At 46.1% G+C, this 24,265-nt stretch overlaps 1 protein-coding gene across 3 annotated transcripts in view; it reads right to left on the bottom strand.

The window, feature by feature from the left end:
* LOC147729693 (S-adenosyl-L-methionine-dependent tRNA 4-demethylwyosine synthase TYW1-like) overlaps positions 1–24,265 on the bottom strand; it is a 683,091-nt gene that overhangs the window by 132,967 nt on the left and 525,859 nt on the right. For all 3 annotated transcript variants that reach the window (XR_015308342.1, XM_086954579.1, XM_086954580.1), the window contains 2 exons: positions 17,019–17,196; positions 8,691–8,826 (listed from right to left, as the gene is read on the bottom strand). Coding sequence is in view for 2 of the 3 variants with exons in the window: in XM_086954579.1 (XP_086810705.1) it covers positions 8,691–8,826; positions 17,019–17,196 (314 nt within the window). In the remaining variant the exon portion in view is untranslated. The remainder of the gene's footprint in view (positions 1–8,690; positions 8,827–17,018; positions 17,197–24,265) is intronic.

Genomic DNA, 24,265 nt, shown 5'->3' with positions numbered 1-24,265 from the left:
TGCCTTGCTTCCTGGTCACTTACTCAAGCTATTTCTTAATTTCATTTTAAATCTATTTTATTATCTTCCGGCAGCGTTTACATTTTTTCTTCATTCTTTTGTTATCTTATTATTATTACTTAATTTGAAAGTCTTCATATTTTAACCAGTTATTTTCTGTCCATGATTGTTTAAAAGGTATACCGTCATTTATGTCGACACTACTAATTCTGTGCCTCTTGGGCTAATGACATTTTAGCATGGACATCATTGCAGCTGCGACCCATGGCTTGCTCTTCGAGACCCCTGGAACTCCTTTTGCGACCCCAGGCCTCTGAGATCGCAAAGGCATAGCTATGAACAGAAGGAAAATGGGGATCGCGTGAGTCCTTTTTAAAAAACGTTATGAAGTGCATGCAATGCATACTCAAATGAATTAAAATGTTGCTATCCAGCACACTTATTACAAAAGCCCTATTTGATATCAGGGCTGCCAACAACAGCAGAGGTCCTTCCATTTTCTCTTTTTCTGCTGAGCTATGCCAGTGCCTTTTCAGGACCTCTCCATCCAGGAGAAGAGAAAACAAGCATTTGCAATGCAGTAGATCTCGCATTTGCGAGAGTTTAAGCTATTTTTATTGTAAATAACATTGCCTTTTATTTATGTTTTGGTTTTTGAAACATAAATAAAAGCCATTGTCATTTACAATGCCAATAGGTCAAACTCGCATAAATGCGAGACCTATTGCATTGCAAATGCTTGTTTGTAGTGCCTCTACCTTCTCCTATGTTGTTCTTTCTAATTTTAGGACTACACAGTGTGCGTAATTTTCCACCAAAACACGTACTTTTTTCAGGTTTCACTAAACAGGCTTATTTAACTTTCCATTAAGGGCAGAGTAGACTGAGAAGAAAATGATTTAGTGCCATGGCAATTAAATGTTACAAGTCAGCTGGGGCTGTGCATACATATAAGCCAAAACAAAACAAATATGGAGTGGGTAAGCTTAGTGGTTGTGTTTGGCTGCACTACAGCGCCACATGGCAGGAAAAAGTGCCTTATCTAAAATAAAAGTAGGTTTTTATACATAAAATCATCCCTAGAGCGTGCCTTGTAAAGCCAGAGGGGTGGGTGCTTTCAATATAAAAGTGGGGCATTCTAGATCCTAAGGAAAAGTATGTCCACAGAGTGAAATGACCGGCAACAACCACAATCCTGGTCAGGGTGAACCATAAAAGTCATTAAACTAACCTGTGCTTAACCCTCTAGCAGCATGGCACAAAGCAGTCAGGCTTAACTTCGAGCTAAAGTGTAAAATATTTTTGCTGCACACAAACAGTAATTAAGTGAAAAAACAACACGAGAAAAATCCCGGACCAAATTAGAAAAATAGAGAAAATGTTCAATCAATAAAATGACCATGAGGCCAGATTAATACTGAGAGGTCCTACTAAACAGAATCTGCTGCGCAGAGATGAAAGTGGGGCTGACTAGTGATATACCTTGGGCAGATCAGCTCGCACGTAGTCCTAGTCTTCCATCGGTTCTCCAAGCACGTTTTGGTGAAAATATTTCCAAGTCAGAACCTTGAACATTCCAAAGGTCCAGGACCTGGGGGAGGTGGGGGGCAGCACTTGATTTTTAGGACTTACTCCAATAGAGACCAGGTGCAGGGTACAAGGTCTCTGGAGCTTGTTATGATCCTGTAGCTCACATAAGAGGCCACTAGGATAGACTTTGGAGTCACTACTGGTGGTCGTGGTTCGTGGAAATGATCTAGTTCTCCTTCAACCAGCGGGTCAGTCCTCTGGTGGTCTGCGCAGCCCTTCTGAAGTCTTCCACAGGTCCAAGAGTGTATTGAAGAGGTGTTCTGAGGATCCACTATTTTTACCTGGTGCTGGCCTTCAAAAAAGGGGGTGGGGCGCCCAACTATACTGCCCCCACATTTGGTTTTTTCTTTTTTTTAAAAAACAGATTTTATTGACAGACCACATCTAAATCGCAGAGCTCTGTACCCCAGAGGTATCTGCCAGGCAAAGATACATGCGTAGGACATCGCAATCCATCATGACTTTTGCATATATAAGAGAACAGAATCAATGCAATTAACAGCCCCCCCCATCCCCCACTCACCCTCCCCCTTCCCCCCGGCCGGATCTTCCACCCCTCCCCCCCCCCCCCCCCCGGCACGGTTACTAACTTTTCGGCAATCAGTATACACACAACCATCTACACAGCACTCAGGAAGGGAGGTCAATCCCTTCAGCTGCGGGGCCAGGGCGTGTCGGAACTGTAAATAGCGGAAAAATTGGGTGCGGGGCATGTGATATTCCGCACTCAGCTCCTGGAACGACTTGAGTGACGTCCCTGACATGACATCCCCCAATTTAGATATCCCGATGTCGTCCCAGCCCGTAAAGCCCTGTAGGGCTGCCAAGCCAGGTAGACGACCGCTACGCCAGAGGGGAGTTTCTTCGGTCAGAGTCTGCCACCACCCCATCCGACGCAGAGCTTGCCTCCAGATATCAAACACTACCTGCGTCACTGGAGGCAACGCCCTACGCTTCTGGGCCGCATACAACAGGGTATGGAGTGTATGGGGCTCCATCAGGACCCGCTCCAGAGCATAGGCTGGGTCCCCCCTGTCTCCATACCACCATTCATTTAATACTAGAAGATGCGAAGCTTGGTAATAGGAGAGAACATCAGAGGTCGCCAAGCCCCCTCAAAACGCCGACCGAAAGCACGTGCGCAGCGCCACCTGGACTGAGCCGCTCATCCAAAGAAATTGTCCTAGGGCGGAGTCCACCTGTTTAAACCAAGGAGGTGAGATAGGATAGGGATGATTTTGCAACTGATAAATCAGTCGAGGCAGGGCCACCATTTTAATTATGGCCGATCTGCCATATATAGTCAGGGGCATGCGGGACCATATTTTAATGTCCGCCCGGGTCCGTTCCCAGACTGGCGCCACATTTCGCTCCCAAGCGATAGCATGGATGTCGGATAAAAACACCCCCAGATACTTAATGCCCCCGACTGCAATCTGAAGTGCTGATGCCCAGTCCCCCTTCGCCGGGCCATTCTCCAACACCAAGAGTGAAGACTTACGCGGGTTCATATATAATCCCGATGTCTCGCCAAAGATTTGCAGGATACGCAGGAGGCGGGGCCCGACCTATTGAAGTCCGTTAAAAAAAACAGGACATCGTGGTTAGGACAAGGAAATGCCAAATTGCTAAAAGTGGCATATTTTGAAATGTGACTTAAAATCCAGCTTTACCACAAAAGATGGTTTTAAATTGCAATTCATTTGAATCTAAACTTTATATTTCTGTTTGCTCCCAATCAGAAGTTTGGGGGGGATGGGGGTAGACCCCACTAAGGATGACAGTCAACATGTAGGTAAAACTAATAGTTTTTTCACATAGTTAGCCATAAAGTAATGTTACAAAAGTACACCTTGTGCTGCTTGAGAATAAACTTGCTGAGCACAGGTTAGCCTCACAGAGATGCTCCAGAGACTAAATACCCCCTGGCTGTTAATGACGGTACTCATGGAAAACAATGGTATAGCCTCTGGCACCAGAAAAGGAGGAGCAGTGGTGGTGGTGGCCACTTAGAAGGGATCAGCCATTTGGCAGGAACAGTTGACAACACAAAGGACAGTTTTCATAGCTCCTTTTCTTCTTTTGAAGTGGAGGTCCCAAATGGGCATGTAAGGAACTAAAACCATTGATAGGTAACCTACGTGAAAATATACACCTTTGCTGAGGAACTGGTCGACGTAGTAGTGACCCAGAGGAACGTTTCAAGCAGATACGGAAAGAAACAAAGAGGTAGTCATTGTTACACATTCAGACCACCAAGACGAGATATGTGGGGATGTCACCCAGGGGAGTCTGGGAGGAGAGGGATGAGTTTGCTTATCTTCAATGTTCTGATTTTGTTTGCAACAGAAACAAGCGATTCAATTGGATCCTGTGGTGAAGGTATGTGGCATTATGAAGTCCAACCTGGCTGCACCTTTCAGTCTTGCCATGCTGAAGAATTTACAGAAACATAGTTCTGATTTAGTCTGAAGGGGAAACCTTGGACTGAGGCATGCAGGCAAATCTACCCCAGCAGCGAAGCAATTTTGACTGCTACGAAATTGTGCTTTGCCGCAGTCAAAACTTATGGTGCCAAAACGGAATGCTTTATCAGGAGCCTGACGACGACATTAGACTTTGAAGCAATCTCACCAGTTCAGCATCCTACCTTGCACTTTGAGAGCCAACAATTCTTTTACATCCGAAGATAAACACTTTAACCAATGCAACCTGCTGGTTTTAACCAACATCTAGTTCATTGTAGTGGTATTAAATCAGGCCTTGGTGTCCCAGCCAACCACGAATAGGTGACTTGGCACTGGCCTTGTTAATCTTATCTGCTAATAATAATTTTGGTATTTGCTAATAATAATTTTGGTATTTTTGGGATTAACATTTTCTTAACTGGCACTGGGAATGTTATGGTGTTCTGATGTGTTCTTGACATTAATATACCCTTATAGCCCGCCATAGCAGGCTATACCAGCTATTAAAAGCCCGCTGCAGCGTTAAAGGCCCGAGCTGAAGGTGAGGGACTTTATTTAACAAGGCAGCAGGACTTTAACCCCTTGCGTGCTGCCGCGATTCCGCACCTGTGTGGCAAAATCGCGATTGGGCAGAAGCACATGAGCGCCGTAGTGCATGACGGATGGGGGCCGTCATCAGCATGCAAGAAACAAACAAAAAAGTATCCCTCTGTTGCCTGCTGGACATATCAGCCATGGGCAATGTTTTACTGAAAAGCTTTTTAGAATTTCTGACTAACTTTTATTTCAAGAAAGAAATGTATTCAGTGGTTTACCATGTAGCTCATTTATTCTGCTGTGCTCCCGCTTTAGTCTGTTTATTAATGGACCTTGGAATTATGAACTGTCTGCCTCCTCAGCAGTCACTAAATTCAATGAACTAGCTATAAACACCAGCAGAAATCATCCATCAGCGATCTGCAAGCACAAATCATATCACCTCCTTAATTACATGCTCAGGAAAAACCCAAATGGACAATTTTCCACTATGAAGCCCAGTTAAGAAAGCCTTCAGCTTCAGATGAAACGTTGCCATCTATCCTACTCACTTTCCCCAATAAGCGAACCTGAGCAATCTCCAATATACAATATCCTTTATGCCTTAGTTATGGATGGGGATCATTTTGCATATACAATGTAGACTCACTTAAGTGAGGCTTGAATGAGAGGCTTAAAGAGCAGGGCATGCTGCGGCAGGCACACTCACCCAACCGAACAACCACGCTTTCACACGTTCACACTCACCCGTTCTCACAACTGTGTATTCACTCACTCACCTATTCACTTTTTTAAAAATGCTCAGCTCAGTGCCCTGAACAAATACTATGAAAAAGCATTACCTGCTCTACAACTGTTCTGTTCTCAAAATGGGAAATTTTGGTACATACTGTCTCTTTAAATCTCTTTAAATCTTCTTTCATGGTGCATATTAGGACTCAATCACATCTTGAACGCTAAGAAGGTTTCAAACTACATTACATAAAATAAATTGATGGGCAATACACAACCATTTTGTTTCCATCAACTAAAATAAAGAGACAAGAAATTATCCAGGTCAGGTTTATATCGGGAAGGTCTGGTGGACCTCGGATGAGGGCAGTGGTCCATGAACAAGGGGTGTGGAGCTCTGGCAGAACAATTAATCTGTGCTCAAACATTGGCTATATTCAGATGCTGTCACGTTTGGTAAAATTCTTACTCCAGTGAGCAACATTGTAAAGGCTGAGAGACCCAGTTATTACAAGGATTAGTTACTTACCTGTAATCCTAGTTCTCATCCAGGGGTACACTCATCAAAGTCATAATCTATGAATTATCTCCGCCCATGTGCGAGATCCCGGAGCATATAGAAAATACATATACATATATATGTATATATATGTGAAAACATATTTGCAGCCTAAAACATTTCCCAACTGGCAAAATTTGCCGCAAAATTACATACATACAGTAGTACTCTTCCAAAACCTAAGGAAGAAAGAGAGCAGAAAACATTTGTATACAACAATGCTTTATTGCCATAGGAAAAACCTGTAATTGCAGGCCTTTGCCAGTAGGCTGTAGTAGAGTATAAAGCAAACAAAGAAAACTGAGGAAGGCCAGCACCAGGTGAAAATGGTGGATCCTCTGCAGGGGCCTTGTACTTTTTGGCTATCCGAGATGGAACAGATCCCACCACTGCTGGTGTGAGGAAAGTAGCCATAGTTGGTTCTAGGAGGCCGGGGACCAGAGGCAGTAGAGGCCTGGGCGCTGTACGATGACGGAGGGTATCAAAAATCACAGAAGTGGGAACTACTGGAGTGTGCAGCATGATATTCAGCTTTTTAGCTCCCCTGACCAGTACATCGGAGAAAGTCGTGTGGTCATCAATTGGAGAGACTCGGAAAGGAGGCGTAGTGGAGTAGGTCGGAGAATAATCTCGGTAAGACGACCTAGACGAGGACGACCTTGTGGAAGATCTTGTACGCCGCCTCTTATGGGTCCTGTCACGATTCCTGCTGTGACTGTCCCTGGACCTAGAGCGATGTCTTGATGGAGACCTCGGTCTTGGCCGGATTGGAGATCTTAGTCTGACAGGTGTCCTTGGCCGTACTGGAGAACGTGATCTGACTCGAGATCTCGGCCTGGGTGAAATCCTGGGACTCCGAGGAGATCTAGCTGGTTTGGCTGGAGTCTCTGCCTTCGACGGGGAATATGTACGGGAGTAATCCGAGCCCGGACTACTCTGTCCAGATACAGCCCCTTGAGGATGTTGAGAAATCAAGCTGCCCGCAGATCTGGGCGAAGATTCTGGGGAGACCTGCACGATGTTCAAGCCAGGAAATGATGATTTTCCTCCTGAAGTCTTAGAACCAGGGGACTCCACCTCTGCCGTCACTTTATCCCTCGACGGCAAAATCCTCAACGTCGAAGACGTCTGAGTGACTAGTGGCGTCGAGCGGTGTCTTGATGCTCTCGACGGTGATCGATCACGTCGTGAAAGGCTCGACTGAGAACCTCGACGTCGATCCGGAGACTTCGACGTCGATCTCCCTCGACGTCGATCAGGTGGAGATACTTCATGGCGTCGTCTCGACGACGACTCTCGACGTCGTCTCGACGATGACCTTTCCTGGCGTCGCCTCGGCGTCGACCTCCTTGACGTCATAGGATGGGATCAGACAGTCCCTCTCGACGGCGGCCCGCTAGCCAGCGGCGACCTAGATGCCGTCCTAGCTCTCGACGCCGATCCCTTCCGGGGCGGCGGAGTGTCTTGACGTCGACGGAAGCCTCGACGTCGACGGAGACTTAGATGTAGTAGCAGCCATGGACTTCGAGCCCGAAGCATGGCGCCTCGACGCCGACTTACTTGACTGCGGCGGCGATCTTCGACGTCGTGAAGATGTTCTGGGCCTTTTCGACGGCGACCTCAACGTTGACGGAGTTCTTCGACCTTCATTCCTCTTTCTGGGGACAGGAGAAGTGGAATGACGCCGTTTATGGCCGTGCTTGCTTGTAGGAGAAGATCTAGGGGCTGTGGAAGCACCCACCTAGTGACTTTTGTCCATCTCCTGCATGGCATGAAGTCGAATCTTCTCCCTGTCGCGAAGAGTCCGACTTTTAAATTTTTTACAGTGATGGCACTGATCAGGAATGTGTGAAGATGGAAGGCACACAATACACACAGAATGTGAGTCAGTCAGAGCCGTCTTTTTGTCACAAGAAGGACATTTCCGGAACAGAGCAGGCATTCTGACAGGAAATTCTTGTGGGTTACCACAGAAAAATAAATCAGAAGCCTTATTTATTAAAAAAATGTCGAAATATAAGAGAAAACTCTCTCAAAAAAACAATTTCAGTTGAAAACTGAAGAGCTCAAGCTCCAGGATCCTCACAGAAGGAGCCGGAAAAAAGAACTGACCCAACTGTCACCTGTGGTGCACCGTGGGAGCAGGGGATTGCCTTCAGGTCTTAAAGGCACAGTACCCCTACTCTAATGCCTTAAAGGTAAGGTGTCGGTTTTCTTTGTTTGCTTTATACTCTACTGCAGCCTACTGGCAAATGCCTGCAATTACAGGTTTTTCCTATGGCAATAAAGCATTGTTGTATACAAATGTTTTCTGCTCTCTTTCTTCCTTAGGTTTTGGAAGAGTACTACTGTATGTATGTAATTTTGCGGCAAATTTTGCCAGTTGGGAAATGTTTTAGGCTGCAAATATGTTTTCACATATATATACATATATATTTATATGTATTTTCTATATGCTCCGGGATCCCGCACATGGGTGGGGATTATTCATAGATTATGACTATTGATGAGTATCCCCTGGATGAGAATAGTGGTTACACATTTGTGTCAAAATCCTGTGGGATCTACATCTTGGGGAGCTTCATGGGACGATTAATTTTTGTTTTGACTCCGATTCTGAAGTTTTTCTAACTCATAAGTTGAACAGTAAATTAGTTTTACATAATTTATGTTTTTATATCAGATTTTATTTAATCAACCATAACTGTACAAGCTTACAGTGGACACAAATCCTTATAAAAATCAAAGATGATGAAGTGCCAGTGAAATTATAAATGGCTGTAACGATACTAAAGCTGCCGTACCTTGTCTGCCAAGGCCTTCAAGCTGTCCAGAAAGCGTTGCCAGAAATCCTTGAACAGAGGGCGGTCAATTTTCTTCAGGCTGTCTTTGGTGCTGGCGTCCACGCTGACGTACAGCTGAGTTACTGGTTCAAGGCATCTACAGCAATGAAGAAAAGGAGTTTGTTTAATACATTTCTAGGTTTCTGAAAGTAATCATGCAACTATAGTCTTTCAAAACATTTATATACAGTGAATTCATCTCATTAAAAAATATCCCTCATTAGGGGAAAATAAAAAAATCTGCAGCACTATTCTACATTAACAAATAAAATACTAGCAAAAATTGGGTTGCCTCCGGTTGCAGTCTCAATGCATTTTTGTGAACTATAATTTACAATTGACATTTCTTATGGAGGTGGAGGATTTAATGTCAAGACTTGAGACTGGCATCATACATTAAACTACTTACAGTCCCTCCAACTGCATCTCTATTTCAATTACAACAGAGAACAGAAACAAACCCTGACATGCCAGTGAGACGCACAGACACCCTGAACACGCCACAAGTTTCCTTTTTCCTATGCTGCTCCTCGGGGAGCCAAATATCCGATCTCTTACTTGATTTATTTACATTGACAAACTACACGGTGTACATGTTAGGGTGCAGATGCAATGAGGACAAATACGAGATGCGGGGAAGAGGGAACATTTTTAGCTAATAAACATATCAGGGTAGTATCAAGGGAGGTTTCAAACGAGGTGACTTTTTCCGGATGTATTTTATTTTGGGGATGTATTAAAAAAAATTGTCATGGACTAAAGCATGGACTGTTGGTGATGCTACTGTCTCCGCGCAGGAGTGCAGGTAGCAACTTGTCTAAAACTGTAGTGTTGTGATGCTCCTGCACACTTCTAGAATCCGCTGTGAGCAGGTACACGAAGTAACTGGTAAGCGTTACCTCTCATCCAGATTGGGACAAAGTACAGGGGTTGTAAGACATGTCACACTTGTACAATGTGTAAGGTTGTGCTGCTTAGGTTACAAGTATGTAGTTGGGATACAAGCAATGGACCGGTAGAGCATTAATTTGAAAATAAATGTAAATGTAAATGTAGTAAACTTGTAAAGCGCACAGCTGCCCCAGCAATGGGGCGTCCCGGCGCTGTATAACGCTGTGGAACCCTTCCTACCTCTCCCTGTGAGATGCCCCTCCTGGGCACCCTCAAGGTGAAGCCAGGCATCCCCGGCGTTGAAGGGGCCGTTGTGAAGATTAAGCAAGCTATTGCCCAGAGTTGCAGAGTGGGACCCAAGGTTAGAGTAGGCGCTGAGGCGAGAATTATCAGGCCCGCGGACATTTTGACCCAAGACCCCGCCGATTTGGGAATCGAACCCTGGTCCCGGGCCGATCTCAGCTTCCGGGTCAGCCGCCTCTAACCATTGAGCCACACTTCTCCACATGATTCCTGATTCCATAATGAATCAGAGGTAGAATTCTGCTAACATTCTGTTGTAAGAGTTTTAATTCAGAGAGAAGAAAGCAAAACTTCAATAAAAGTAGAAAAGAAAAACTCACTAAATGAGGAAAGTAGGCTGATGTGGAAAAGAAACTGGTGTGCGCTTCCGGTGCAAAGAAATGGTTTGCAAGGCAGCCCACAAGGAGTCATCTCATGGATCGTGGTTATGATCAATACCCCTAGCAGCACAGAAAAAAACTAGTTTTCCCATAGGGATACGCTGTGTGATGAGTTCCATGGTTTTATAACCCCAACAAAGAAATCAGAGTAGGTGTAGGTAAGTGTTTAAATTAGAACCCTTTCAAATACAGGAAAGCACAGAATTTGGTTGCAGCTAGAATTGTGAGGGTTGCTCTGAACAATGATAGGTGTGCCCTATCGTGCTGATAGGGCACAACACATTCCTCAGAGCATCCCTCATAATACACAAGTTCTGGCCAGTGACAGTAGGCACATTGCAAGCATGAGTTCTGGTCACTGGCACAATAAATTATGGATTGGGTGTCTCCTGTAAGAGGAGGCCAGGATTATAGCAAGGCAGCATGAACAAACTTATTTGTTGGAGTTATTTCGTTTTTCACAATATCGATTAAAATATACAATTATAGCATTAACAAAAGCTTGAAGCAATTATACCATCCTGTCACTGCCGTCATCAATAACTAAGTTCGATGAGATGTATGGAATCCGACCATTCACTTTAGGTATGCCCGTGCAGGAATATGCTTAAAGATTAAACCAACATGCCAGAGACATACTTCTGCTTCTGTCATTTGTCTTTACTTCATCCACAGGCTATTTCCAGTGGCAACCCTCAACCTGTCTGCAAGTCTTGACCTACTACATATATTATTTATATTTATTTGAATTTATAAGGCGCAACAGCTACCCGCAGTGGGTTTCCCGGCGCAAGGGATAGACTGAAGTAGAAAAAAGGACACAACAACAGTACCATAGACCAATCAAAGCAGCATATAGATCTATTGAAAGAGTAGAGTTTTCACTTTTTTCCAAAAACAGAATAGATTGTTCTCTGATTTCAAAGCGATGGGTAGCGCGTTCCAGTATTTGGGGCCTAGATGGGAGAAGGCCCGACCCCCCATCCTTACAAGTTTAAATCTTGGAACAACGAAGTTGGCAGAAGATCTTAGTGTGCGACTAGGCTTGTAAGGTTGGACAAGACTCTGCAAGTATTTTGGGGCCGAACCCTGCTACTCTATCCAGGCAACCAAAATGTTGTGGAAATTGAAGAGGGCCTCCAAACCCTATATACACCAGGCTCTGCTATGTGGCGGTGTTGACGTACCCCACTGTTGCGCAAAATCTCTCTTCACTACAATTAAGCTCAAATAATGTCCAGTAACTTTCAAGGACTGGACTAGTCCATGGTCTGAGAAGAAACTTACCTCTTCACAGTACATTAAACAAACATTTTTACATTCTTCCAAATTTATGGAGCTGGATTGTTGCAAAACAAACTGTGTGTAGGATCATTAATTGACTCCAGTGAAGACCAGATCAAGACATCCCAGGCGTGCATCAGAGCCTCCTACCACCATCCTTTCCCACAGGTTGCCCACATCTTTTTTCCCGCATCATATTAGCATTTGCCAATGGGTTTGCTTTTTGAGAAGTGTTTTATTACTGAGACACCATCTTTTTTAATCCATAAGTCGTCAAAGAAAATAATACCTAACACGTCACAAACATTACGATAATCACTCAGCATAGAAACACACACGTAATTCCACTTTTAAATCTCGCAAAGTTATTAAACCTTGGAAATCTCAAATCTGGACCCTACTGAGAATGGCAGTATCTGCCCAACATCGTCTGTGTTATCAAAGCCAGCTCACCCTGGGGTCGAAAGCATACTCATTTCATGTCATTAACTGGGCAGCTTCATAATGCGGTCTAATGCTGGGCAATGGTATCCCACACTCAAAAGGAGACGTGAGTCAGGGTGCTAACGCTATCATGGTGGAGCCTTCTCTCAACAGTAACAGCTATTTTAGCTCCTTAAGATTCTTAATATACCAGATGGTGTTCTTTGCAGTATGCATACAGACTGGAGCAGGGGGAGTCTCTTTCAGTGTGAAACCTCTAAACTAAACAGATGCATTATAAGGATCTAATTATCTGTGCAGAATGTTGTGATCAGTCCTTTGATATCTATATTCTCAACTATTTGTGGGTGTTCACTTCTGAGCAGTAACTGTAGTCTGTGGTTGGATGAGTGTGCAATGGGAACAATAAGGATTTGGACCAAAATCCAGAGCATATCACCATGGACGTCGATACACCAAAACATCAGGTATAGCAGCAAGGTGACATCATACACCCTTTGACAGCAATGAGATCACAAGAAAGTGACATCACAACCTTAGGCCATGAATCTTCCCAGGAAGTGAAGTGACATCACCTAAAACTTGATGACATCACAATAATTGACATCACCGAGCTCCAAAATAACTGTTATTGATGCCATCTATATTCTAATTAGCTGAGAGGACATGCCAATGGAATACTACCAGAATAGCAAATATATCAGATTTTTCCCTCAGCCAATAAATTTACAATTACTGCAAATGATATGAATTGTTGGAAATAAAGCTAGACAGGATTCTTCTCAGGCCGGTCAGTATTTGTTGGACTGCCCTTAGGCAGTTTACATTCCATATCATACAAACCTAGGTTTCGGACACACAATTACCAGATGATTTTTTGATTTTTTTCTATCTTGGGACGTAAACATAGACATCATGGATCTCAGACGATGCAATATCATGGCTCCAGATAACGGGGAAAAACATTACCATCCCAACTATGTGTCAATGCTTATAGTGCCTGTTGCTCCAACATTAAGAAATTAAACTATCTCATTAATCACAAAATTAGTGAGACACAAATAGGGGCAGTACTTAATTTGTAAAATATTAAGTGCCAGGGCCCTCGTCAGCAGGTCACTGCAGCCTACACCTGTCGGTGCTGAGAATGATAGTATTAACACAACTGATAACTATCACACTACTACAAGTGTGACAGTTCAGTATCAGTTATTTATAATGAGTAATTAACAAACTATTGGTAGAAAGTGAACTTGTCTAGTCTCCCTTGCTACAAAGACTGTGCATTTATCTTGTGGACTGTTTCTCCCAATTGCTGGGAGGTCATAGTTCGAACCAAATCATCTGTTGCATGTTCTTTTACTGAGCCAGTTTTTGATGGCCATAGACTATGCACACTTTACTCCTGCTAACCTGTGGCATAGTGATTTGCTCTCCCTTTAAGCATAGTAAAACTGACATTTTCCCAATTGGGACATTTATTTATAGGTCCATAGTATGTGGTGCTATATGAACCCAGGACATGTTAAATAAATTAGACTAGTGGGCGATATCACTCACCGTGCCTCCCACTAAAGTAGCACAATAAAACATGTAACTGGCCTTGTCCCAGCAAGCCAGAGTATGCAGTTAAACTGCCATTTTGTTTACAATAAGCATTTTGCCAGGCCTAAACCTTCCTTTTTAATACTTAATGGTCAACTGAAAGATAGGTAGTAGATGCCCAAGTACAGGGTGCACACTGTTTAACCCCTTCGCTGTGGCGGCAATTCCGCCGCAGCGCTAGGAGGGCCGGGGGGCCGAGCGGCGCTCGCATGCTCGTGACGGAGCCGCTCCGTCACGAGCCACGGTTGAGCTGTGCTCGTGATGGAGCGGGTCCGTCATGGCCCCGCCCGCTCAAAAGAACGCGCCGCGCAGGCGCGAAATCAGCCCCGCGCAGGCGCGGCGGCAGGGCCATGATGGAACCGCTCCGTAATGAGCATGGGAGGTGTTAAATATACAGGTCCTACTGTTTAATGTATTACACGTCCTGGCAGCGACCCCCCGAATTAGTGTCACCGTAACAAGGCTGGCACTCCCATAGGAAAACACTGTTACTTTATAACAACAATTTCAATTTAGGAGCAGCTAGAAAAATGTTTCAAAGACTCATTTTAATAGTACATCAAATTCCAATTTAATACTCAAGTTGCATTCTAATATTACTATTTTAGAAATGACACTTCTAGAAGGTTATCATTTCTCTGCCTGAGCCAAAGAGCCTCACTACCAGTGACCAGTGCCACCGGGCTGTTGAATGGCTTCTCTTTGGGGTGATGTGGATTACTCCCAGACAGTGGACAAAAGGCTTGGGTGTGGAGATGTGTTTTTCTTCCTAGAGCAGGGTGGCATAGGGGTTGAGCCCAGCCCCTTCCTGAACTTCAAAGGTTTCCCACTCACTGGCAGATGTAGCTTACACCTAGTCCTGACTCCATTTGTCTTTTAGTCACCTCGACGCCGCATCTGGTTTGAAGTGACCACATGGGAGGGTTTTCCCACTTCCCCAGCCACACCTCAGGGTGTGAAAAGCAGTTCTGACCATGGGAAGATTTCTACCATGCTGGATTTAGGTAGACAGGGGCACTGTGGGATAGTTTACAGAAAAAAAACAAAGAAAGTGCTGCAAAAATGGCTAGAGTCACCTCTGGGATACATTTACCCCATTGGTTAGGGAGTGGCCAAAAGTGTCCATAACCCACAGGTTGGCACTGGGCACAACAGTTGACCTTCACAAACCTCTTCCTAGAACACCTGAAGAATTCTTCTCTGAAGAATCAGAAGAAGGAATGCTCTGATGTCTGAAAAACCTAAAGGAAGACTGTACCTATTTGCCTCGTACCCAGGATGCCAGAAATGACTCCAAGGGCCACTTGCCTGACTCCCCCCACCCCCCCTGCCCCTTCCCCTCCCCCAGTTTGAGCGACAAGGACACAAATTTCCAGTGGCACCTCTTCCTGCAACTGGCCAGCCGACCAGTTCCAATCGAACCTGCCCAAGAACCTGCCCTGGCCTCCGTTGGAGCGAATCCCCCAAAAAGTGCCTTCCAGGTCCTAGACCCTTGGCTGATATTTAGAGTATACTCCTTCTGACAAAACTGCAAAGGATCGGGCTTAGAAACATTTTACCAACTTTTCCTGTGGGCCTCAGTTGAACCACTGGTTGGATTCAACAGATGTTGAGGAGCAGCCTGTGGAAGTTGAGGCCTTCCTAGGAACAGACTTTGCCGCACTCAGAGCTTTCTTGCCTTAGTTGAAAACCACATCGGGACCCCGCACTACAGCAATCTGCCATCCTTGAGCCGTGCTTCGGATCCAGCTTGCAGTCTGCTTTGCAGAGTTCGCACCAACTATCACTTTTTTTCCTAAATTTGGAAGTCCGAACTTCCCATCAGGACAAACTTGGCCCCAGAACCACATCCGTGCTCCATCACAGGCGCCTTAACGTTTGACTTTAACCCGGTAACTGCGACTGGCGCTTTGCGATTTTTACCGCTATTTTTAATTTAAAATGTACAACTTTGTGTATCTGGTTCTACATACATTGTTTTTTGTTGTTTTGGTGTCGTTTCATTTATTAAACTATTCTCTAGGTTTCTAAACTTGTTTGAGATTTTTATTGTGCAGTATTTTCAGTTTATTACGGTTTTTTAGTATTGCATAAATACTTTACATATTGCCTCCAAAGTCGGCCTAACTGCTTTGTTCCAGCTTCCGGAGGTTAAGCACAGATGTATTTTAATTAATTTAATTACATTTTTTGCATTTCGTATAGCACAAACTTGACCCAAAGTTATTGGAGCCTTTTGCCGAGCACCAATTACATTATACAAGATCTGATTCACTTTTTAGGCACAAAGAGATTAAGTGATTTGCCCAGAATCACAAGATGATGGGCAGGAGCAGAGACTTGAAACTGGTTCCCCAGGTCAAAAGTCGGCAGCTCTGGCCATAGCACCACATCGTGTCCCCTTAGTGAAATTTTTGGTTCACGCAGACTAGGATTTATGATTATTACTAGAAAATACTCCAATTTTTTACAGACATCCATCCATTGTTTTTTTTCTGCCAGCAGACAAAGTAGCTCAGAAATGTGCGCTTCAACGGTCTTAGTTTAGGAGTCAAAATATCCAGTTTGCCCCCAATAATTTGGGTGGCGGAAGGTCACGAAGCATCAAGGTGATTAGCTGCAGTAAGTGGCAGTGGAGGTACTTACTGCTGCTTACCAGTGGGGCCAATCACATTCCAACCCATTAGAGCCACTTAGTTCTCAATGAGGCCTGTCAGGTATCCCCATCCTGCCGCGGTCACTAATTAGTCAAAGCATCGTTAAAAGGTATGTATCCCCCTCCAGGGAATGCTAGCTAGTGCCTGTATTTGCAGGAGGGGACACTTGAAGTGCTCGAGTTTTCCTCCAGCACTGCTGTATGTCATCACTTGCGATGAATGATTAAGCCATAGGAGTAGTTACTGGAGACTTCATTGCAGACTTCAGCCCTTGTTCTCACCAAGTCACCATCACTACCCTTATTCAGGTTGCAGAGCTCCTGTCCATTTCAATGTCGCCTACCCTTCACTTCAACAGCACTTCACTCTGCAACCAACTGTAGGATCCGCCTCTCAATTCGCCATTTCCTTTGCTGAGTCTACTTCGCGGCAGTTCATTTCCAGCTTGGATAAGGTTTAAGGCTGGGGATGGAGAAAACCCTTAATATTCTCAGGTCAACATGCTGGACACCACAAGCCTCCGGTATTCATTTTCTGTTGCAAACGTAGTACCTGGAGAGTAGCTAGAGAACCTGATGTTGCTTTCTTTGTAATAACCCACATTAGAGAACAAGGCCTGATGCTGCCAGGGTATTAGATGTGCTTGTCAGGGTATAGGGACTAGAAGGTTAAAAGGAGGGCAATGTAGAGACAGTTTCAATCAAGGTCTCCTGTGAATGACTCACCTGATTTCCTTGGGGAACTGTGCATTTGTAACCAGGAAACTAGATATTTTGTGGCTGTGGAGTAGCTTTAGGAATCGATTGATCTCGGGGTACATTATTGGTTCTCCAACCAATGACAGGGCACAGTGCTTGACCTTCAAGCCTTCTTCAAAGCGATCTTTCTGGACTCCTGGCACTCCTAGAAGAAAAAACATACGGTGATAATACAAATATTAACCAATTAAAAATGCAAAAATTATTTTAAAAGGGTGGCCAATTTGAAGAACCATCAACTTTTTAAAATCTTTTTTTTAAGACTTTATTTATAGAATTTTGCAGATAAATACAGTACAGGCTTCACGTTCTAAATAGTACAGCTAGGATATATGCAATATGTACAGTACTTGGGTGTACATAAGACATGAAGTATCAGTCAAGAACAGAGTAACAAAAACTGGTAACTGCCAGCACTAGTAATCAGTATCACAATGAGAGGTATGCATCTAGCACGCCTTAACACACCCAATGTCGATTAAGCTATGAGAACACAAGGGAGGAACGGGTTAGCACATCAGAATAAACACTTATACGGATGTATAATACATGGAAAGTAGTAATACATGGCAGGTCAATTTGCTAGGGTATACATCTATAACATGCATTCAATTTATAGGTCATTTCCATTTGCAGGCAGTTGAGGCAGCCTCTTCATACCGTCCGAGTCTGAATCATGCACAGTACTTTGACTAACTGGACCTACTACCCCAGGTATATGTTGTGTAGAAGGTGGGGAAGGTGCTCTGGCTCGTGCCCCGATTAGGAATGGTTCCCATATATCGCGGGCCTAAGTAGGCATCAATTCCCAGTACGTGCCGAGCTGTGGGTGTCCGTATGTAACATCAGATAGCCAGGCTGCAAATGTTGGCAGGATCCTACGACCCCATCTAAGAGCCACTTGTCGCCTGGCATATAACAGGAGTAATGCATGTAGTTTGCGCTTTGTGGGTTCCGTGTTAGTGATCAAGTCTAGAAGACCAATATGTGGTGTTGGGACATCTGATCTGTCGACTATCTGATTGATAGCATCAAATACTGCAGTCCAGTAGTTAGTTAAGAAAGGACAATCCCAAGCCACATGTAGGAACGTGGCATCTTCCTTGCCACATCTCCAGCAGTTAGCATCATCCCTCAAACCCATTCTCTGTAGGCTGATAGGGGTACGGTAATATCTATGCGAGAATTTGAAATGTATGAGGCGTAGTTTGTAATTTGGTGAGAGTTCTAATAATTGTTTACAGTAGCAGGACCACTGCATCTCATCCAATGGCAGGTGTATTCCTCTATTCCAAAGTTGCATAGATGTGGGTGTTGTGATCGGAGCTTGGTCTTGCATGATTGTGTAAATGCGAGTCACTAAATCTTTGGGCTGAGGCCCGAGTCAGTACATCCTGGAGTTCCAGCAATGTTGGGGGCTCATTCGGAAATCCCTCCCAAAGTGCACAACATGAGGATTTCAACTTGTGATAGGTAAACATGTCTCGGAATGGCACGGGCGAGTCTTCACTTCTGGGCTGCAGATCCCTGAATCTCCCATCAGGGAACAAGTCAAAAAATGTGCGCAGTGGTGTGACAGCCAGGGACAGCCCACCCCCACTCTCCGCCAAACAGGTTATATTAGGGGTTCTGTTTCAGTGGAATGGCTGGTGCATACAGTAACGGGAGACACGCTCGCCGCTGCAATTTCCGCCACACCCATCGCAGTGTCAGCCGTGTCAACATCTGTGGTGGGTCTCGGAGTCTTGTGGTAAAGCGCCACACTCAAAGGCAATGGGGCCACCGAGTCCAGCTCAACAGCCACATGTGGCTGATAGGGTGTCTGGTATGCCCAGAAATACAAGAATTGGGCCTGCCCGCATAATGCATATAGATGCATGTCCGGAGCACCCAGCCCTCCCTGCCTCAGTGGCAGAGTCAACAAGGCCCAGGGGACTCCGGCTTGAGTGCCGGCCCACACCAAGGATAAAAGATGAGAACGCAGGCAAGCAAAGAAGTGTTTTGTAAGCGGGATCGGTATGTTGGTGAATAAATATAGGAACTTGGGCAGGATTACCATTTTCGCTAGTGCCCCCCTGCCAGCAATAGAGAGTGGTAATTTTGACCAGATTGCCACCTTACCCTCTAGCCAATCTACAGCCCGTCCAAAATTCAAGGACCAAATGTTCTGGAGGTTTCGGCTTATCCATACCCCCAAATATTTTACTTCGTCTGCCTCCCAGCGCAGAGGGAACTCCGATTTCACTTCCGGTGAATTGTCTGTTAGGGGGAACAGCACTGACTTAGTCCAGTTTATAGACACCCCGGATAAGCCACCAAACTTTACAAACTCCCGTAGCAGATCGCGGATCAGTGTACGTGTTACGCTCTCTCCAGTCCAAACCTTTACGCATCAATATTGCCACCCCTTGAGCATAATTTGAATATATGGCACCCCACCGGTTATGTTTGAGTTTTGCTGAAGGCAGAGAGTTAATGTGTGTTTCCTGTAGAAAACAAACATCTATTGCATGTCTCTGTAAATGTGTGCATCAGCCTCGCCTTTCTCCCATCGTTTAGACCTCTGATGTTCCATGTAAGGATTTTAGTCACTCCCATGTGCAATAAACAGATTGATCGCTGCCGTTCCCAGCGTGGTCCTCAATAACAGTGCAATGCATGACAAATTTGAGCATACATCTTTCGTACTGGCAACTTACCAAACTCACAACTGCTCCCACCCTCCCCCCACCCACAGCAACCGCCCAATTAGGTTGTGTCTGAATCCCCCCCATAAACACGTAGAACGGGAAAACTTACAAAGAATGGGAAATTTCCTGTGGGGGCGAGGTTGTAGAGGCATGCTCCCCCGTTCACACAGGGTGGCCAAGCTTACATTTTAGCCTACCTTCCCCAACAGCAGCACATAGCAACGTATACAGCAGTATGTAGATACAGAACGCATGTGAACAAGTCTCATAGTGGAACGAAAAAAAGAAGATAGTGCCTTGGCAATAAAGCCACCATCAATTTCTGTTATCATCGAATTAACATTTTTAAGCAATACATTCAGTGACAATGTGGCATTTGAAGCAGCTAGATTAGCACAGCCAAATCCTACGTGACCCACATCAGCATTCAGTCATTGTCACTTAGACAGTGCATCAGAGGATCGTTCCCGGCTCCTTTTCGCTTTGCAGTGGGCCCACAGACATGTTTAGCAAATTTGAGGGCTGATTTTGCGTCTGCAAAAAAATTAGACGTACCCTCATGGGACACTAAGTTTAGCCGGGTACAATAAGGAGTAAGGAATCTGCGTTTGCAGAAGTAATCTCTTGGCCGGAAGGAATTCACGGCTCGCAGCTTGCACCACAGGGGTGAAGTCAGGGTAGAACGAGATATTGTTCCCTTTGTGGGTGATAGGGCCACATTCTCTGGACAGCCTGAGAATGGTGTCTCTGTCTTGGTAGTTCAGAAGCTTCGCGAGGATGGGCCTGGGCGTACCTCCAACTGGCGGCTTGGGGCCCAGAGCTGTGTGCTCTTTCCACTGCAAATACCGGCGACAGACTAGGGTCGAATAGCTTGTGCAGCAGATCAGCCACAAAAGTCTCCATCTTTGGCGTAGCTGTAGTCTCTAGAATCCCAAGAAGGCGTAGGTTGTTTCTTCTAGAGCGCGCTTCAAGGTCATCATTCTTTGCCTGTATGACCATGAGGAGTTTGTCCATTTGTAAAAGTTGTTCCTTTGTTTCTTGCCTGAACTCGTGGAATTCGGTCTGTCTGTTTTCCAGGCAGTCCAGTCTGGTGTTGTGTGTCGTGACTTGCGATTTTACCAGATCGAGTTGTGAAGTGGTCTAGTTTTGCGTCTATACTCTTGAGGCTCGATCTCGTTTCCAACATTATTGATTTTAAGTCCCCACCTTGGTCATCCATTGCTTCACCATCTCTAGATGTATCTTGGTTGTGTTCAGGTGGTTTACCGCCCTTTGCGGCTGGAATGGTATTTTGGACTGTCTGGCGTCTGACCTGCCCATTATGCACTCGCAGCTCGTTTATGCAGTTACAGCCTAGCTATTCACAGATTTCCTATAGCCAAATCTTTACATAGGACTCAGTCTCAAATCACTCCCTCTCGCTGTTTCACACGCCTTCAGGCAGTTTCGCCGCTAAGCAGCAGGCAGCAGCAGCCCAGGACTCCGCATTAGAATAAGGCCAGTGGTGGTCGGCAGCCGCTTTTACTCCATGTGCGTTTTCCAAGTAGTGACCTCAGCGCTTTGAAACTCCTCATGACAACGACACCACCACATAACCAATCAATCTCTCCACTTGTAACTACCGGTGCTGTGTGCGTGTGAAACGTTATCCTTGCGACCTCAGGGTCCCAGCTCTCTCAGCCAGAAAGAAGGATAACGTTACGTCCAGTCGCTGCAGGCTGCTTAACAGACAAAATGGCGGCGTTGTATAGTTCGGGCTAGAAAAGGGTGTCACCAGTACTCACAATGGCAGGCAGTATCACGCCTAGCCTGCAGGTTTCGGGTTCGTGGGAGCGCTGAACCTCGAGCCCCAATAGCAATGACATCTGCGTTTTAGTGACCGGTTCAGCAGTGGCTATGTTTTGTTAAATAATCAGGCATATCTCAGCAGCCCAGCTCAACAACCACAACTGCAATCCGAACTAAATCGGGCTCAAAGGCAGTCCGTATCAGAACCCCGATATGTCCGAGATACCCGGTGGGGATATGCTATGCCTCATATATATCAAATCTCGCTCTCGGTTTTATGGAAACCGGACTAGCGCCATGTTTGAGCCTCAGGGGAAACCGCTGCCACACTTATCTCAATCATCTGTCTCCTTGAGTTGGATTCCAGGCCGCACCTGCAGCACAATCCTCGGATAATCGGCATCAACCTCACGGGCGGGGAACCTCAGCTCATATCACGCAGGGTGCGCGCCTCGCACGCCAGGTCACTAGTGATGTCTCCCAGCCCGGCCTGCACAGCCTCCGTCTCGATTTAAACTCGGGGCCCGAGTTCCGGTTTCCGCCTCCGGCACTCCGTCGTAGCTCTGACCCGCTCGATCAGACTTGGTTATATTTCGCTCTCCACTGTAGCATAATATTGAAATTTAGCACGTCCGGTTCGCTTCTGTCTCCGGTTTCATATTTCGGTATTTACGCCGCATAGATGGAAGGTTAGAGCAGGATTGCCGCTGGCCGCGCGACGCGAAGGGGAGATAACGCGAGACAGCGTCTTAGTGACACATGCCTCGCGAGCAAAACGTCACCAGCGCGACAGTCAGGGCGCCGCCCCCTTTAGGGGTGGCCAATGCAGGCGCAGGCTTGTAAGGTGGTGGGCGGTCCTAGGGCCTTTATCTAGGCCAGCCCGGTTCAGGACTTCCTCTTTTCCGCCGCGTTTCTTCTGGACTACTCTGCGCTGTTCGTTCTGCAGGCGCTGTTCCGGTCTCTGCCTCGCTGGTCTTGCGTCGGGTCTGCTTCGATGAGGGTGCGGTGAGTGTTTGTTGTCCTCGAGGCAGAGCGGCTGTTTGTGTGGCCCGGGGGGCCGAGGGAGAAGCGTGGCGGGCAGTGTTGTTCTTCCGGCGGTTTGGATGGTGCGAGTGTCCATGCCGCCTCTTTGTTATGGTGTGGTGGATGAGTCATCGGGATGCTTCTGGCTGCGGGACGAGTCGGTATTTCTCGGGTCTGCCTTTTGTGTGGCACAGGGTGTCATGTAGCCCGTCCGGGTGCAGTCACATTCGTATCGGTCATAGCCCACGGTCATACACACCCCTCGGTTCTGGCAGGGGTGCGAGCAGCAGGGATTTGCTACAAAGCAAAATGGTGGCACGTTAAGACTAGCCCAAGCGTGTCGGGAGAATGCAACGAGGCGCCATATAAACGAGCTGTATACATTCATGGTTAGTTTCGGCATTCCTAATCCTACAGCTCCCCAAGCATACATTCTATTTCATTTTAATACCGTCTCATTTACGTCTGCACTTAAAACCCGCATCTTTCACGTATGGCACTCCCTTGATATGCTTTTTCCATGTAGGTCCCCATCCCATAATTCTCTTTTGCACTTAGGAACTGAAAATAATCCAACAGCACACATTTCTACGTAGTGACAGAAAGGCACCCCGGCCACTCCAAATCCGGACGTCCGCAACATATCTCAATTCAACGAATTGCATATAAAATGGGACACCCCCACGCCGGGGCTCCCTTGTGTGCCCTGTTGTAGGTGTTCCTCCCCATTCAGGGCTTGGTGTCCCCTCACACATGCGGGGGGTAGTGTTTCTTCTGCCTTCCGGTCTGCCTACCATTGTCCGTTGCCGAGGTTTGCTCTTCCTTTCATCCAAGCTGTTGAAAGGTGCGCCTTCACTCGGATCTTGAGGTGGATTATCTCAGCCTCTGGGCTTACCGAATTGTTGATTGTTTTTCTGGTTCCGGGTGTAATTGGGCTAAGCTGCACAGTGGGTTTCTTTGTCCGTGCTACGCCCTGGGGTATGCCTTTCATCCTGTGCCTGACTTCCATGGAAGCTGTGGACATATAGCACGGCGGGCTATCACATGCAACGTTTGACCATAGTGCCACACGGGCTAGTGGTGCAGCTGCGCCACGTGGTGGTGGGGTTGGTGTTCACTAGGGGGAAGGTGCAGCCCCTCGGTCCTTTGTTCGGGTGTTTGACTGAGGCAGCAGTCGGAATGCCACGGCAGGTTTCTGCCCACATGTCCCCACCGCCGCAGCGTGTTGCGGAGCTGGTCCTGGTTGCATTCCGGTGGTGCGGCACCCTCCTCACCCCCCCCCCCCCGATACTAGGTGGACGGGGGGGCTCGTACCTTATTGAAGGCAGGGGCGGGCAGTTAGACAGCGACATAGCTGCCTTGGTTTCAAATTGCTTGTGTGACGTTTCATCATCCAAGTGTAATTACGAGTGACTCTAATGACGATGAGTGACCTTTCTTGTGAGTAAAATGGGGTTCTTTAGTGCCGTTTCCTGTTAGGCAAGTGATTTTTTTTTACGTTGTGTTTTCAGCATGAAAGCTGTGGCTTGCGAGATGTATTTATCTTTTGGAAAGACATGCCCGATTCCGCCATAAATGTCCCTCCAGATCTTCATCGAAGTGACGGTCCTAACCATTTCTTATTTGTGGAGGTGTCCGGGGTCTCCTTGGTGGGTGTGTTGCCAGCTCTGATGCAGCAGTGGACCTCTTTGAGAGATGGCCGGTGCCCCGCGC

This window comes from Lissotriton vulgaris, chromosome 2_1, assembly GCF_964263255.1.
Source record: "Lissotriton vulgaris chromosome 2_1, aLisVul1.2, whole genome shotgun sequence".
Taxonomy (NCBI): Eukaryota; Metazoa; Chordata; class Amphibia; order Caudata; family Salamandridae; genus Lissotriton; species Lissotriton vulgaris.
The sequence above is the reverse complement of the archived record's forward strand: the minus strand, read 5'-3'. Positions and strand labels throughout refer to the sequence as shown.